The 16713-nt window shown below is 43.1% G+C and overlaps 1 protein-coding gene across 3 annotated transcripts; it reads left to right on the top strand.

Annotated features, from left to right (window-relative positions):
- Positions 1-2368: 2368 nt before the first annotated feature.
- On the top strand, positions 2369-15550 carry LOC103970098 (ACT domain-containing protein ACR8-like). Of its 3 annotated transcripts, none has more exons than XM_018820272.2 (8): positions 4603-4741; positions 5323-10138; positions 10393-11329; positions 11409-12812; positions 12917-12993; positions 13242-14100; positions 14195-14299; positions 14382-15550. In XM_018820272.2, exons 4-8 carry the CDS (start codon positions 12729-12731, stop codon positions 14754-14756), a joined length of 1500 nt encoding a protein of 499 aa, XP_018675817.2. In that variant the 5' UTR covers positions 4603-4741; positions 5323-10138; positions 10393-11329; positions 11409-12728; the 3' UTR covers positions 14757-15550. The 3 variants fall into 3 exon arrangements, 2 of the variants coding, with proteins under 2 accessions (XP_018675817.2, XP_009382012.2); XM_009383737.3 differs by having other exon boundaries at positions 12908-12993; XR_010502280.1 differs by lacking the exons at positions 12917-12993; positions 13242-14100; positions 14195-14299; positions 14382-15550 and having other exon boundaries at positions 2369-4741; positions 11409-11900.
- The last annotated feature ends 1163 nt before the right edge of the window (positions 15551-16713 follow it).

Raw genomic sequence — 16713 nt, 5'->3', positions numbered from 1 at the left:
GATAATTATTCTTTGATTAGGTTTGACTTAGTTTTTTAGATGAATTGAAGTAGATCGAGTTACATTCAATTATATTCGAATTACACTCGATTGCATATTTAACATAAAAATATATTATTTAAAATTTAATTATCTTAAATTTATATATAATACTAACCATATTAGCATCTCATCCTATTAATTTCAAATAACTTTCGATAGATTAGATAAAAATTCAAATAGTTACACTCGTGTTATACTCGAGTTATATTCGATCATAGATTCAATAAAAAATATTATATTTTTAAAAAATAATCATCCTAAATTTATAAAAAAATATAAAAAAATAATACTAAATGTATTTATTTCACCTTAATAATTCTAGAGAAGTTTGGAAAGATCGGGTGAAAATTTAATGAGTCATACTTGATTAACGATTTAACCTGAAAAATATCCTATTTAAATTTTTACTTACTCTAAAATTATAAAAATAAAAAGAATACTAAATATCTTAGAATCATGTGCTAGAAGTTTAAGATAAATTTGGATTAATTGATAAAAATACCTTTGTTACACTCACGTTATACTCATTCACAAATTCAATAAAGTTCGATCGGATCTAAGCCAAATCGATTCGATCCAAATCAAGTACATTGCTAATATTTTTTTAAAAAGGATATCCTTGGGTAAAAACTGAATATAGAGGCTCCATCCAATAAAAGCGCATCACTAAGAGTATTTTTGGTAATTAAAATTTATCATAAAATAAACACTAGTATAACTTTTGTTAGAATTATATTCTAGTAAATTTCTCAAAGTTTTAATAATTAATTATTATAAAGTCATCATAAAATAAAAAACATTAATTTTAAAATATGTTAGTGATTAAATTTAATTTAGTTCAATTTTAAGTGTGACTAAGTCAATATAGGAAATAGGAAATGTATGATTTTATAATTAGTTTTATAATAAATTTAGGATAATTTTATATTAAAATTAATTTTTTTTAATTTAATGTATGCATAGAAGACCCGCCTCTACGGTACGATGATATTCACTCTTTGAATCCATAGCCCTTTTTGCTATCATATTATTCACCGAACTAAAGCTTCCCAATAGCTCCAAATCATACCTTCGTATGACTAATTCCCTCGCGGAACTAATTTCATGTGTCATATTGTCTCGAACTATTTTATCATGATCCGTTGTACTATGTCACCTCTTAGTGATATCTCTATTGCATTTTGTTCATTGTGGGATAAACTTGGACTACGATATCTCCATGTGTGACCTTTGTCAATACATTACAAGGCCTTTGTCACTTCTGATTATTTGTGCTCTTTTGGCAATTGACATTTGTCCACTCGCTCTCAGACCATACTCGGATGAAGCGCAGCTTTAGGACAGTCCACGTGCTGGTTACCCTTAATGTGGCCCCGTTATGTCCCCTACGTTTTTATACTAAATGTTTTTAAGTGTGTTTCTTATTCTCTGATATTATATGTCATAGATTTTATTGTCTTTGCCGAAGTCATGCAACACATTTGCGTGTTCGTCCGTAAAAGGTCAACCTCCTCAAAAGCTCTTATGATCCCTTAATTACATAGAAAAAAGAAGACGAATTAGAGAAGGTATTTAACCCAGGATTTACAAGCAATCATTTTCGCAAACACTTGATAGACAATACAAATTACGAACATGAACTTCGTAAGCTTTGAATGGTTATGCGATAAAGTATCGAAGGTGGTCCACTACATATCAAAGTCCCAATAAGTCTCCACATGACATTATCTACGTTTAAAAGCTTCAAACGATCAAAATGAACTAAAATAGGATTATCAAATCTACTATCAATCCTTTATATGTTGTGTAAAATATAAACAAAATCGAAAGATACAAATATTATATCGAATATCCTATTTAAAATTTTATCTGTATGCTCTAACAATTATTCTAACATTATCAATTTTATATCATTATCTCTTAAACCTCGGAAGCATGGAGTGATTTTGAATAGAGTCATAGTTTTCGAAGATGTCTTATCATTCTAAAGTTCCTAACTGTATCCGTTGGATGTTTTTATTAGGATGGTAAATTTATTTATCTCCTCTTATATTTCATTTTCCAATTATTTCCTCTTCATTTCAACATCAAATATGACAACTTTGAATCACAGAACTCTTAACACTCAATTGTGTAAACCACCAGAATCATGGATCCGGTTTTCTTGAGCCAAAAAAGAACATGGAATTCGCCATTCAACCACTGACACGTAAGATATTAAAGAGTCATCGACTTTCGACTGAACACATACCCCCCACACATTCATATATTACGGGTGAGTCCACTTCCCGCCCCTCCCCCCCCACCAATCCCACCCTTCCCTTTGACTACAATAACTCGTTTGCCATCGACGGGTGACCAAACGGCGTCCTCCTCTCCGCCCACCTCCCCAACTTGTTCCAGAAGGAGGGGAGAGAGGGTGGAGGAAGATCGAGTGGAGAGTGACAGAGGGAATTAGAGGGGGGGGGTTTGATGCCGAAGACATCGTCGTCGCCCTTGCCGACAATCACGCCCATGAACCCTAGCGTCAAACCCCAGCCACCCCGATCGCTCTCCCACCAAACCCTAACCCCCAATCCTCCTCCTCCTCCTCCTCCTCCTTCTGCCGCTGCGACCGTCGAGGACCACGTCGATTTCCTCCACTCCCCATCCTTTCATCACCATCACTCCCTCCTCATGGACGACGGTGACGACGACGGCGGCTGTGGCCCCAGTCCCCGCCTCTCCGGAACCCTAGCTCCTTCCCAGTCCCCTTTCCCCTCACACCTCCTCCGCGACGATGACGAGGACGACGAGGATCCCGACGAGGAGGACGACGTCGACCACGAGGAAGCGCTGATCGAAGACCAGAAGCCCCCTTCGACTGCTTCCACCCGTCCTCTCGGTTCTTCTCTGGACGAAGCAACCGCCGCCGCCTTTTCCCCGGCCTTGCCTCGCATCGACCCGACCCCCCACGTCTCCTCCCAGTTCTACACTTTTAACCGGGAGTCCCACGCCCTGATGGTGCACTGCATCCTCGAGGGCCGGCTCGCGACCCCCGACGAGATCTTCAGCGCCACTCCCCCGTCCGTGCTCAACTCGTGGCGCTCCGTCTGGAAGGACCGGAACGAGGACACGGCGTACCTCACCGCGTGGAAGCGCATCCAGGACAAGCTCCACGCCCATATGGATGGTGCCCTACCCGCACTCTTCTTCAAGAATAACCCGGCGCAGCGGGTCTCGCACGTCGACCAGTGGCAGGAGATCGTCACCGCCGCCCACGCGGACCCTGACCTGCTGCGGCACCTCGGGCTAAAGGAGACCGTCGACCGGATTAAGCAGTCCTGGACAGTTGGTGCCAAGTTCTATGGCATCCCCGAATCTTTCATCCGCGTTTGTGTAGCGTCCTGCACGATCTGCTCGTCCGCGTCTTCCTCACTCACGTCCCCTGGGGGCAGTAACCTGTCACGTTCCAAAAGGCGGCGTTTTGAGTACACCGACTCCTTCGAAGTGCCCGCCAAGGACGTGCAGCGCTGTCTCCAGCAGCTTGCGGCCAAGTACAAGGTGGTGCTTTGCATCCGCCAGAAGTATATAAGGTACAAACCTTTCATGGCTGAAGTGAAGGACTATGCCTGCCACCGAGCAGGCGAGCCGTCATCGGCCACTGCTTCAGCCAAGAAAGCCAGACTGTTGAAGAGGGAGCCATACCAGTCGAAGCGATGTGGTTGTGGGTTCCGCATAAGGGCGATTGTTCCCATAATGAACTACAATGATAAGGACAAGACTTTTGTATATCAGGAGGAGGGCACTGCTATATTCAAGCTATATGCAATTCATACTGGGCATGAACCTGGCCCACTTGATGGGAATGCTAGGATCATCCACCGGGTGGTCGGGAACAAGGGGGCTTTTGATTTCGATCCAGAGATATATGGGGTTAGGGAGGATATGGAGCCTGAATCATTCGTTGGCCTTATGGGGAACGATGACAAAGGGGATTTACATCGCATGGTTCTGCAGCAGGTCCAGGAGCTCAAGGTCGAGACAGTTTTGTTGGAAGGGAGAATTGCAAAAACGAGTCCGGAGATGTTGGGCTCACTGTCACATGAGTTGTCCAATATCTTGCACAGGTTCAAGAGGCTTCAAGGTGGGGTGCAACAGTCAGATGAGACATTCGTGGTAGGTGATGACGAGGTCACACAATGGAGAGACGAGAGTAATCACCATCTTGATAGACATGGTAGTGTTTTCAACAAGGACACTGAGATGATTGAGGAAGAGGATACAGATTTTGGTTCTGATCTTGTAGCCATTGTGCCATGGGATAGGATGGCAGCCGACTGCCAGGACAGGAAGATGCTTATGAGGGATAGCTTGAAGTCTGATAAGTGGATGTTGAAGGAAGACTGCAGTGATTTTGATGAGAAGATCATTCTCAATTGTGGCGAAGACGAGGACTCCAAGCTGATAAAACCCTTGAGTGATCCAAGTCCTGTAACGATGCAGGTGGTGGATGGTTTTTATGCCGACAGCGCCAAGTGGTATGATTCACCAGGTGGCTTGGATCCGAGTAGAGATTCCTGAGAGGGTGGTTTTAGGCATGGAGGAATTGTGTGAAGCGACGGTTTGCTTGTTTTTCCCTTAATCAGAGATGGAAGGAAAGGACTTGTAAATTCTGTATACTAAAGGAAAGTTGGGGACCACCATTTTACTATTAGGAGTAAGTTTTAGGTGGATATTCCCTGCAGTTTCCTTGTTCATCAAATACACAGGTCGCCTTTATCAGTTAAAACATTCTTAGTGGTCTAACTTCTGTAGTGTTCCATGATGGAACATTTGCCTATCATTTATCTTTCGAGTTGTTTCTTTTTCCTCTTATGTATATATCTAAGAATGGTTGATTGGCACTAGATGCTTTATGTCATATCCAAATTACTATCATAACAAGTCCAGAATGGCATTTGATTGTCATAATATCAATCTCTTGACTGCATGGTTTTCAGCGAAATCTTAGTAATGTAGATAAGTGTGGCAATTGGTTTAGTTTGTGGTCCTAAATGTTGTGGACATCTACTGGTTGCTTTATCTAAGCATTCGGACAACCTGTAATAGTGATTTTTGGAATACAATTCTAAAGGTAACTAGGATGCTCCTTTGATTCTTTCATCAAATATTCTGTCATTCACATTTTTATATTTTTCCCGTTGTCATGTGTGTTTTAAAAAAAACTCAGCCACTTGTTGTGTGGCAGATTCTTCTACGATGCCCTAATTCGTATCAATTTGTTTTCTGATGTTGCAGGCTTCTGTTTAGTTTAACTTCCATGGTACTTCTCTATACGTTGTCTTGTACAATTCAAAAAGCAGTAGGATCCATCAATTTCGGGTACTTTCTTCTGATCTTTATCTTATATTTTTGTGAGCTAGGATCACGGTGCTGTGTGCAATGGCAACCAATGCAGGCATGTCGAGTCATGTGCCACAGCTACGGGCCAATTATGATACACATGATTGCATGCATTATCCATGCTGTGCACATCACCTTATTGAGATCAATCTCGAGGTTATATTTGTTACCCAGATTTATCTCTTTAGTTTCACACTTTCCTCTGCTAGTTGTATCCAAGAATTGTCATATCATGGCATATGGGCATGCTGATACCTTTTTTGCATGGTATGATGTCAATACCCTTTTAGCACAATGACAGCAACACCTTTCTGACGTAGCTCAGTACTGATCTTTGCTGGTTGTATATGTATGCTTATATATCAGCCAACTTTTTCCAAAAAATTTGCTTAGCCTTGTGTCAGCACTCAGTTGTAATTCAACATAGACATGCTAATATCCTTTTGGCACAACATGTGCTGACTCATGCCAACAAACACAATCCTTGCTTGCATCATGCCTTTTATATTGGTTTGATTATGCCTTTAGAAAACTTGGCCTGCTCAGATTCATAGTTAGTGTTTCTTTGTGTTGGTTTCATTGTGCCCTCGAAGCTTGTACAGACCAGAAAGTTCAATTGGTATTGTCTCTTGAATGATGGGATACCACGTAGCATAGCAGTAAGCACTTTGTTAGGTACTGATGTCATGTCTGTTTATCTTATTGCATTCATGCAATGTTTCTTAACTTGCTTAAATATGATGCGTTTTTCATTTCATTTGTAAAACTTAACACTAAGATTGGGTCTTGTAACACGTTGGCTTGTGTCAAGTTGGACCCATGAAGTCAGAACATGAAATGATTCTAACAGGATTGAAGTTGTGGAATCCACCATAGAAAAGGAGAAAACATTATACTTAATTTATAAATCATCCAGAATGTCAGTTTAGTATTCTTCCTATTCATGAAGACTTGTTCTCTTGTTATGGGCTAAAGATTGCAAACTCTACAATGAGAACAATAACAATATATTTCAAAGTCCATTAAAAAAAGGAACATGATAACAAGCAAAATATATTTTTCCACAAAAAATTTTCCCGACCAAGGAGCTTTATGTAAGCTTATGGTACAAAATAACTCAAAAGGCATCATTTTTTTTTGTACAACTTCTAACCTACACTTTTTAGGCTTCGTCTACCTTGGCATTAGTCTTCTAAATTGAATTAGTTAGCTTTGCTGAGCATTTTTTGCTTTCTTTTGGCGCGTCCAGGCTACATTTTACAATCTTCACTTTTTTTAAAATGAATGTTACTTTTATCTGTAATTCGATATCCACGTTGACAGCTTATTTTTGTTACACTATCTTTCCATATATGTTTCCGGTTGCCCAACACTTTGTTCAATCAAAACATAATTGATCTTGTTTCTGTCTTTTGAATAATTTCTTCCAATTTGTGAAGCAATAGTTAGCAGCATGGTGACATCACACTTCCGATGTACCATTTAATTTTAACTACCAGATTTAATTCAGCAGTATCTTCTTTGATCTCATTATGTTGTTGATTGACAAGAGGATGCAAGATTTCTGTTGAAATTTTGAGTTTATCTACCTTGATTGCACCATCTTTTCCTATGATCATGGTGCCAGTTGTTTTAATATATTTGGTCTTGGTCTGATTTATTGTAAAGTGTTCTAAAGTTTGTCTCCTTGTATCTTTAATAAGATTTTATCTCTTATATAATCTCAGCCTCTCAATAACAAACAATGTTGTCTTAAAATAAGATATACCTTGAAACTTGAGTTTGAGTATATATACTGAATCCATCTGTTACAAACACATAGGGCTAATGATTATTATAACTTAAAATTGGCTTATAGTTGAAGTATGTTTGACGAATGCTAATTATTTATATTGAGATGAGTACACTATCTAATGCATCTACTTTAAGCTTTGATTTGGTCAAATATGTCCGGTGTGATGCCGAACAAACAGAAAATATATGATTGCATAAATGGCTAAGTTTGCACCTACTGGCAGTTAAGAACAACATAAGTACACATTGCAAACAAATTGAGGACATGATGTTCCTGAGGAGCACCTTGTAAAGTTGAGTTTACAGAACAACCCATACGGGTCAACTTTAATATACACAAACCAGACCTCTCTTTTTAATTGCCCCTTCTATCATCCTCTCTTCTCTCCTTATTACCATCCTCTCTTGTTATTTTTTCTCTTTTATTGTCATCCCTATTCTTTAGCTTTCGCCCTTCATTTGTCTCTCTTATTGCTTCAATTTCTCTCTCTTTTGCTTTTGTACTTTCTGATGCCACTCCCTTTCTATCATTCTTTTTTCTTCTCTTATCACCTAACTTCACGCTGTTGCTGACAGCCTGACCTGCCTTTTAGTGTCCAGCTTATTGGAGTTGATATTTCTATTTTTTAATAACCAGATTAATCAAATTCATTCTATAACAAAGAGGCACTTCACAACTATATTTTTGTTATAAAATAAATATTTTATTATTTTTTATACAAACATATTTTATTGCTAGATCCACTGGTCCAACCAGTGAACTGGTGACTTGAGGTTAGGTTGGTCCGATGTCCAGTGCAGGTTTGGTAATTATGGTTAGAATTATCTCAATGAGCCAGTTATGAGGCTGAATGTGGCTATTATAAATTATTGATTAACATTATTGATATTTATGCAGATATAACAACATGGTGTTAATTTAGTGGCGGGAGACTAAACTATCCCAAAACCCTCCCTTCTAGCCCCAGGCAAGGGCTGTTTGTTTGTTTTTCTTTTATGTTTGGATGTATGGTCATTCATATATACAGTCACTATTTTAGATGGAGTTTAGAGTCATACCTTAGGTTGTATACTTATTTTTGAATTATGTTTTTGTTATGGATACCAATGGGAGAGTTTATAAATGGTTCATGTTAAGAGAATTTTATTGGTGTCTTTATATGATCCAAAGTTATCTTATTTTACAATGTATATGGAATATTGTAAGCCCTTAAGGGCTACATCTTGGTATTGATTATTTTATTGTTGCAATAGATTTATGATAGTTTAATAACTGAACTCTCTGTTTTTCTTATACATTTGAGCGGCCAATTCTACTTTTCATATAAGTGTCCCTTAATAGCAGGGACATATCCTTTAAACTGATATCAAAGCAGGTAGGTGTTTTACAATAATCCTCTGCAATGCCTACACCGTTATTCCATGACTTTATGAAGATTTATGTGAGAACCCTATCATATTTTATTTTATATCTGATGCTGCTAAATGCCCTACGATCTGTATGTGATTTTAGGTTCCCCCCATATTAGAAGGAAGAAATCTCGATAATGTATTGAAAAATACAGTGCCTTATAATAGCAGTTAACAACTTAATCAACATTTCACTTGCAGATCTTCAGCAGATGGCTTTCCCATTTATTGATTATGTTTATTATTATTGACTAATAATAATTCCGCTGGATAACATTGAGAATTGTGACTGACTTGGTTGTATCATATGCAACAACAAATATCATTAGGTCCATCTCATGGAATGGGACCTGCTATCCTTAGAAGGGAGCCTTGGTTTCACTGGTTTTCCTGTAAGCAACACATGATAAAATTCAAACCTTGCTGGTGGGTTTCAGTTAAGAACTAATGCCATTGTGTCTGGATGCTTGTTTTCTGGTGGTCAGATTTCAGTTTTTTGAACTCTATTACTCACATAGAATATTTTTCTCCCTTGTGGATCTGGAAGGGGCTTCCACTTATTAGGTAAATTGTGTTAAGAAGTGTCCAATGAAGATAATGATTTTGCCTTTTTTTGTCTCAAGCTTGTAAATGATAGGTAGTAGTGGTATAATTTCTTCTACAATAGCAGCATATGGGAGGTTTGAATAAATTGTTCAAGGTTACTGCCCCAGGGCCACAGCAGAACATGACCTAATCTGGCAGCAAGAATGATGCTCTTTCCATTCTACAAAATCATGTGCTTTTGGATGTGGAGACTATCCTTTCAAGGTGAATCCTATTACTGTTCTGTTACACAAAGAGTGATGCTTGTGTGGGTCATGCACATATTTGTGATCTTTGTTAGTATAACTTGTACATGTTGGTTTGGTGTATGAGGGTTTGTGTGGTCCTTCGTGAAAGATTGGTTGAAGTACCTTCCCCCTTTATGTAGGACATTTTATGAGCTTGGGATGTATTAGTTTGCAGTATATGGCTTCTCTGCTATTTGTTGAAAATTTTCATTAATTTCACTTTTCATAATGGATATTTCACTTGGTTTTCATTGTGGAACGGGGTCAAGGATTTTGCGATTATAAGCGGTACTTAGTTACTGAACATGCAAAAGCTGGTTCGGAACTGCAACCATTTCTTTTTTCATGGGTTACCTTTGTGAGGCTTCTGATTATTATTTTATTTCATTGGTTCTTGGCAATTTTAGTCTGGCTGACGAGCATCACCTAATGCTGGGAAGGACAACTATTTGCGAGCCATTCTTGGATATCTAAGGATATGGTTAAATTACAGTTCAAAAATTTTTTACTTATTTAGATTTCGCGGTCATGTGCTGTACAGACTCAACGGAGTGAAGCTGAGGACTAGATGCATTGATCTGGAGTAGAGTCTGCAGGAACCCGGCATAGATCTCCCCTAATGCTGGGAAGGACAAAAGTTATTTGTGAAGCATTCTTGGATGTCTCAAGTTAAGGTTAAATTACTGTTTGAGTAATTTACTTGAGATTTTTTTGTCATGTGCTGTACTGGCTCAACAAAGTGAGGCTTAGGACTAGATGCATTGATTTGGAGTAAAGTCTGTAGGAACCCTTCTCAAAATGAATTGATTTTTGAAACAAGGATTTGAATTTTGTGTCAGATATTAAGCTTATACTGTACATGCTCAATTGGATTTTGTCTGCCTTGACTATGACTCTGATAAAACGATAATTGTCTGTCTCATGGCAGGTTATATAAATGGGCGGAGTAAGTTGTAAAGTTGCAACTCTTGCACCGGTGGGTTGACTGGTGAGACCAGTTCATTGGGCATTAAAATGCAAGGAATCGGAAAAGCTTCTACAGGTGCGGCCAAGCTTTTTATGCATAGAGGTGTTGATAGAATGATGCTTGCTAATCAATATCCTTTTAGGTTTGGTCTTATTTTACAAATCGATTGATCCTATATAATGTGAGATACGATGATCGGCCAGTTGGCCACATATGGTTATGTGCTCATTATATCTTTTTCTTATCTGTCAATTGTACTATATCGAAAATTACTCGTAGTGAGTGATAAGATTCTTCAAGAAAGCCTTATCAATTGTACAATATCTAACTTTGCTCGTGGTGATGAGGTTGCTTTAAGAAAGCTTGTTGAGGACGGGCAAGGTGAAGTTAGATCATTCAACTTGTTGGTGAAGGTGACATCACAATCATGGTCGAGATCACAGTATGAAGTTTGATGCCAATAAGATCTCCCAAGGAGTGAGAGCTGCCACAAATAGGCACTATCTCTTACAAATGGAAAAAAGGTGTGTTTAGTGGGAAGGTATATCTGACCATGCTCCAATGAATGACACATGAAAAGGTAAAAGAAAACGAAGGCCCCACATAAAAGAGTGCATGACAAGGTAGGAATTGATGCAGCTCTCTCTAGGGTAATTGCTGACCTATCCCCTCCAAAAAAATCAAAAGAGGCATCATCAGCTGGTGGTGCTGGTTTCGGTTTATTTTCAGATCACTGCAGTATCTTTGCTCATCATCAAATGGTTGTTGTTGCTGAAGCAAACATAGGGACCAAAGTATGACTTGATTGTTTTCATAGCCCTTTCTTTTTCTTTTTTAGGGGAATTATGCAATGTATCCCGTATCTTATGGACCAAACTCTAAAGAACTGGTACTCGATGTAGGTTGGATTGTCATCCCTTGTTAAAGATGCAACTTATATTATGAATTGAATTGAAAAATCTTGTCCTTGTGTGCAGCTGTTGATCGACTGCATGTTTCCTGGTTATTTCCTGTCAAATGAGGAGGAGCAGCCAATCATTCTCAATTGGAGAACCCGACGAAGCAATGTATAAAGCTGCTGCAACATCTCCGAAGCTTCCACGCTCTCATCCTCATGTCCAGGTTTTTGGCTTCTCCTCTCTCGATTCGTTTGGTTTATATCGTCTAGCTAGCTTCGCTGCAGCTACAGCTGCAGCATCATCTCTGAATCCCTTGTCAGTACATCTCATGAAGATTGACAGCATCCAAAGGTCTGCGCACTTTTGTTGCTATTGTTTTCTGCCATCTTCCCATTTCCATCGTGGTTGCTCCGTCCTGTCTTTGGGATGGAGACAACATGTTCGATGGAATGTATCTACGACCAAGAAATCATTCACTTGGTCACATGATGTTGATTAAGCAACATCGGATGGTGTTCATCGTCAAAGTTCAAACTCAATACATAAATAGGATTCTCAAGTATCTTTTAATTGGATTCGATGCGGAGTTGGGATCCCAATGGATGAGGTCTTGTCTTTCGGGTAGGGTGGCATCGATGGGTTCCTTTCGAAGGTGCTACCCACAGCCTGCTCTTAATGGAGTATGAAGAGAATTAAATGTGGTTGAGTTCGATGCAGTCGTGTCACCTGCGAAGAGATCAACCCAATTATCTTAAGTTCTTCTAATGAATCGATCTTACATCTCTGACGGCGCCACATGACGGCAGCGCCCCCTGGTCGACACGTGGTTTGTGCCTCTGGAGGCCGAGCCACGCCGCGACGCGTCGCGTCGTCAGAGCCGTACGTTACGGGCACCGGTCCATCAACCGTCCATCCCACGCCGTGTAACGCGGCATGGGTTTGGTCCTCCACAAGACGCCATTAATTGTCCGCGAAGGGACGCGTGGCGGCATCGCAGGAGCTCCTCTCATCATCATCCTGATCATCACGACCATTAAAGCTTATTAAACAGAGAGAGCGACTCGAAGGTGGGGGAAGGACGGCGGGCGGCAATGGCATCGGCAGCGGCCGCGGAGGACGAGAAGAACAGGTGGTTTAGTTAGTTAGTTAATGAAGGAGGAAGGTGGGCATAATTATAGCGTGCGGCGGAAGGAAAGGGTTGTTGGGCCCACCCGCCCACGTGCGTATGTTGTGAGCGGGAGGGAAGAGGGTCAGATGCGCCGGAAGGTGGTTAGTTGGCCCGGTCGGGTTTGGATTTGGCGAGTAGGTCGAGGAGTCCCGAGCCCGACGCACAAGCCCTTTTGATGGCTCCTCTCCCTCTCTCTGGGGACAAGACATCTTGGGACCGAGTTCCGATATATGGTAACGAGGCATCCCATGGAACAGAGGATACTGAGAGAGGGGAACGGGCCGGCGACTTCTTTGCCTCTGATTCCTTACGAGGTTTCTTCTTGTTGATATCGCCTGCTTTGGTCCCGCTTTGCATTATAAGATACATAGTTTGTGCCGACTTGTGCGGTGTGTTGTTGAGTTTGTAGTCGATCCAGGGAGGAGGAAGGATGGAGGAGTTAGCGGCGTCTTTGGACGAGTATGACAAGTTGGTCATCCGAATGAACACCCCCAGGCGAGTCCTCTCTCTGTCTCTGTTGATCTATATGTTCTTCTTGCTCTGTTTCATCTTGATCTGGTGGTTGTCTTCTTCAATTCTTCCTTCCGTAAGTGTTGGCCTCTTTGGCTGCCTGCCTTTGCTTGGGTTTGTCTTGTTCTTCGTGTCGAATTCGACGCTGTTCTCTGTTCCTAGTGTTTCCGAGTTGGTCACCTTTACCGGTTTAATTCCGCTGTGTGATTGGCGGTTGTTGCCGTGGCGAGCAGAGTGGTGGTGGACAATGCCGTGTGCCCCACAGCGACGCTGGTGAAGGTGGACAGCGCTCGGGAGCACGGCATCCTGTTGGAGGCCGTGCGCGTCCTCGCCGACCTCGACCTAGCCGTCCGCAAGGCCTACATCTCCTCCGACGGCCGCTGGTTCATGAACGTCTTCCACGTCACCGACCGCTGTGGCCGCAAGCTCGCCGACCGATCCCTTACCTCCCACCTCGAGCGCTCCCTGTGCGCCTCCCGCCCCGGTGACGACACACAGCCCCCCGCTCTCCTTACGGAGCCTGCCGGCCTCGAAGTCCACGGCCTCACGACTCTCGAACTCGCCGGCGCCGACCGCCCGGGCCTCCTCTCCGAGGTCTTCGCCGTGCTCCGCGACGTCGAGTGCGACGTGGTGGCGGCCAAGGTGTGGACCCACAACGGCCGCGTCGCGTCCCTCATCACCGTCAGGGAGGGCCGCCCCGGCTCGCCCACCGACGCCGACGCCGACGCCACGCTCCGCGCCCGTCGCGTCGAGGCGCGACTCGGGAACGTCCTCAGGGGCGACCACGCCGTCCGCGGCGCGAGGAACGCCACCGCGGTTGCGTCGTCGTCCGCCTCGGCGGCCCATTCCGACCGCCGGATGCACCAGCTGATGTTCGCCGACCGCGACTACGAGCAGACCACCCCCGGCGTCTCGACGCCGGCGCGGTCGGTGGTCTCGGTGCAGAACTGGGTGAACCGCGGGTACTCCATCGTCAACGTCGAGTGCCGCGACCAGCCGAAGCTCCTTTTCGACGTGATATGCACGTTGACGGACATGGAGTACGTCGTCTTCCACGGCATCATCGACACCGACGGCGAAAGGGCTCGCCAGGTAAAATCCGTCAGAATTTTCCGTCAAGGCCTCCATTTTGTATCGATCTTTGTGCTCAAACCATCTCTTTCTTTCTTTGAATCGATCAATCCAGGAGTTCTACATAAGGCATTTGGACGGAACTCCGATCAGTTCGGAAGCGGAGCGACAGCGAGTGATCCAGTGCTTGCAAGCCGCCATTGATCGCAGAGCATGCGAAGTACGTTTCTTTTAGGATCAAATGTGAAGCAGGTTTGTCCGAATTGGTGCTCACGTCGCGCATGTTATACTTGTTTCTGCAGGGAGCGATGCTGGAGTTGTGCACAGCGGATCGAAGAGGCCTGCTCGCGGACGTGACGCAGACGTTCCGCGAGCACGGGCTATCCGTGACGAGAGCGGAGGTGACCACCAAGGCCGGAATTGCCATGGACGTGTTCTACGTGGCCGACACGGCCGGCCACGCCGTCGACCAGAGGACGGTCGACGCTATCACGGAACGTGTCGGCGTGGAGAGCCTAAAATTGAGTGAGGAGCGACGGCCGTGGTGCCACCAGAAGTGGCCCACCACCGAGGAGGACAGAGTAGCCAATGGTGGTGGTGGGGTTGGGCTGTTCTACCTTGGGAGCATAGTGAAGAGGAACCTCTACAACCTGGGCCTCATCAGATCCTGCTCTTAGCAGGGAGCCCATAGCACGTAGGGGGTTTGCATGTGTTCTCGCCGCGTAGTATGTCTGATCTGGACCTGAGTCTGCACACAAAAGAAATGGGGGCATCGGAGAAGGAAAGGACATCAGATTGCTGCTCCACAGTGGAGATCATAGGTCCCCACATCACCCGCCCCCCCCTTCCCTCTCATTGAATTGCCATTGTCGTGGATAGGGGATAGCTGAGAATGTAGAAGAGAAGAAAGAGTAGAATGGTTGGTAGAAACAGCCCCACAAAGAAAAAGAGAGAAAAGGTTGGGGGCTTTTAGGGTGTTGGTAGGGTTTGAATTGGGGCTTGTGATGGCTATTTGACAGGTAGGTGGTGGTGGTGGTGGAAACTTCAGCTGCCAGCTATTGTGGAAGAAAGGGTGTGACTATTTATATGTATAGTCATTGTACACAAGAAAACAACTTGATGTTAGTACTAATGTTGGGGGGTGTTTCAACCTGTTTGCTCTCTACTTAGCTTTCTTACTCGAAGAGGATCTCACCTGCACCGTCTGGGTTTCCCCCACCAAGATCCGCCTGCTACTCCATTAAAGTATGTTTTGGGAGCTCATCTCACCAACTTAGTCCAATGGAACAACTCACCAGTGGCGAGAATGACAGGCTCTGCAGACCGGTCATAAGGCATGAGAACGTGTGCCTCATAGTTAAAATGTGGAGCTTCTCGGGGGACCATAAACGATGTGACTTCAATACTATCCATCGCAAGAACAAACAGGAAGACAATTCTCTTACTATTTTTCAGATACTGTCCATTACACAAACGATGTAATCAATGAGGATTACCTAAAAGCAAAAATTAGGTCTAACAAACTGTAATGAGAAACTATGGTACCCCACGACTGTAATCTTCTCAGCGCGATTGCAGACTTAATTATTCAGCTCGATTGCAGACTATGAACCAACTATAGCTTGTGGATCGACAAAGATAGTGTTGTGATTCTTGATGTTGTGACTCGAAAAGCGCACGGTTTAGTTCGATCACGATAGTATAAGGTCATTTATCTGGTTACTAAGAAGGAAGGCTTTACAAAAAAAAAAAAAAAGAGGATGAAGAATCATGATAGTTGCCTCCTAGGGTATTTTTTAGTAGATCCGCGAGGGGCTTCTGGTCATGAGTCTTTGCACAATAGATCAACGTTGGAGGGGAGAGTTCTGGCTTGACCCATTCGATGCTTGAGTTAGTTTTTGTGAATAGTAAATCTAGTCCCCTGAGGCCTGCACCTCGGTCAAGCAAACCCGCTCTCGAGCCATGCACCTTGGCATGAAGACTTGAGGCCTACACCTCAGCCAAGCAAGCTCGCTCCTAAGCTGTGCATATCAACAAGAAGACCCAAGGCTTGCACCTCGACCGAGCAAACCCGCTCCTGAGTCGTACACCTTGATAAGAAAACCTGAGTCTTATACCTCGGCTGAGCAAATCCGCTCTTGAGCTGTGCACCTTAGCAAGAAAACCCGAGGTCTGTACCTCGACCAAGCAAACCTACACCTCGACCAAGTAAACCCACTCTTGAGCCACGCATCTTGGCCAAAAGACCCAAGTCATGCACCTTGGCCAAAAAACTAGCTATGGTGGTCGAGCCAAACCCTATGATAGGTCCAACCTCCCACTTAAAAGCAATCAAGCTGAACCCCATGACGAGTCTATCTCTCACTTAGAAACGGTCGAGCCAAACCCCATGACAAGTCCAAACCTCTCGCTTAAACGCGGTTAAGCTAAGCCCCATAACGGATCTATCCTCCCACTTAGAAGCAGTCGAGCCGAACACCTTAGGTCAATATTCATCACTCCTACAAACGCCCCAGAGTGTCCTCCGCCTCAATGGACCTCACACCAACCACCACATCCTCACCAAAGAATTAAGCAAAAACAATACTCATGCAAGTAGGCAATAATACAAGCAAAATGACATACTTCGAGACT

This window comes from Musa acuminata, chromosome BXJ3-11, assembly GCF_036884655.1.
Source record: "Musa acuminata AAA Group cultivar baxijiao chromosome BXJ3-11, Cavendish_Baxijiao_AAA, whole genome shotgun sequence".
Taxonomy (NCBI): Eukaryota; Viridiplantae; Streptophyta; class Magnoliopsida; order Zingiberales; family Musaceae; genus Musa; species Musa acuminata.
The sequence above is the reverse complement of the archived record's forward strand: the minus strand, read 5'-3'. Positions and strand labels throughout refer to the sequence as shown.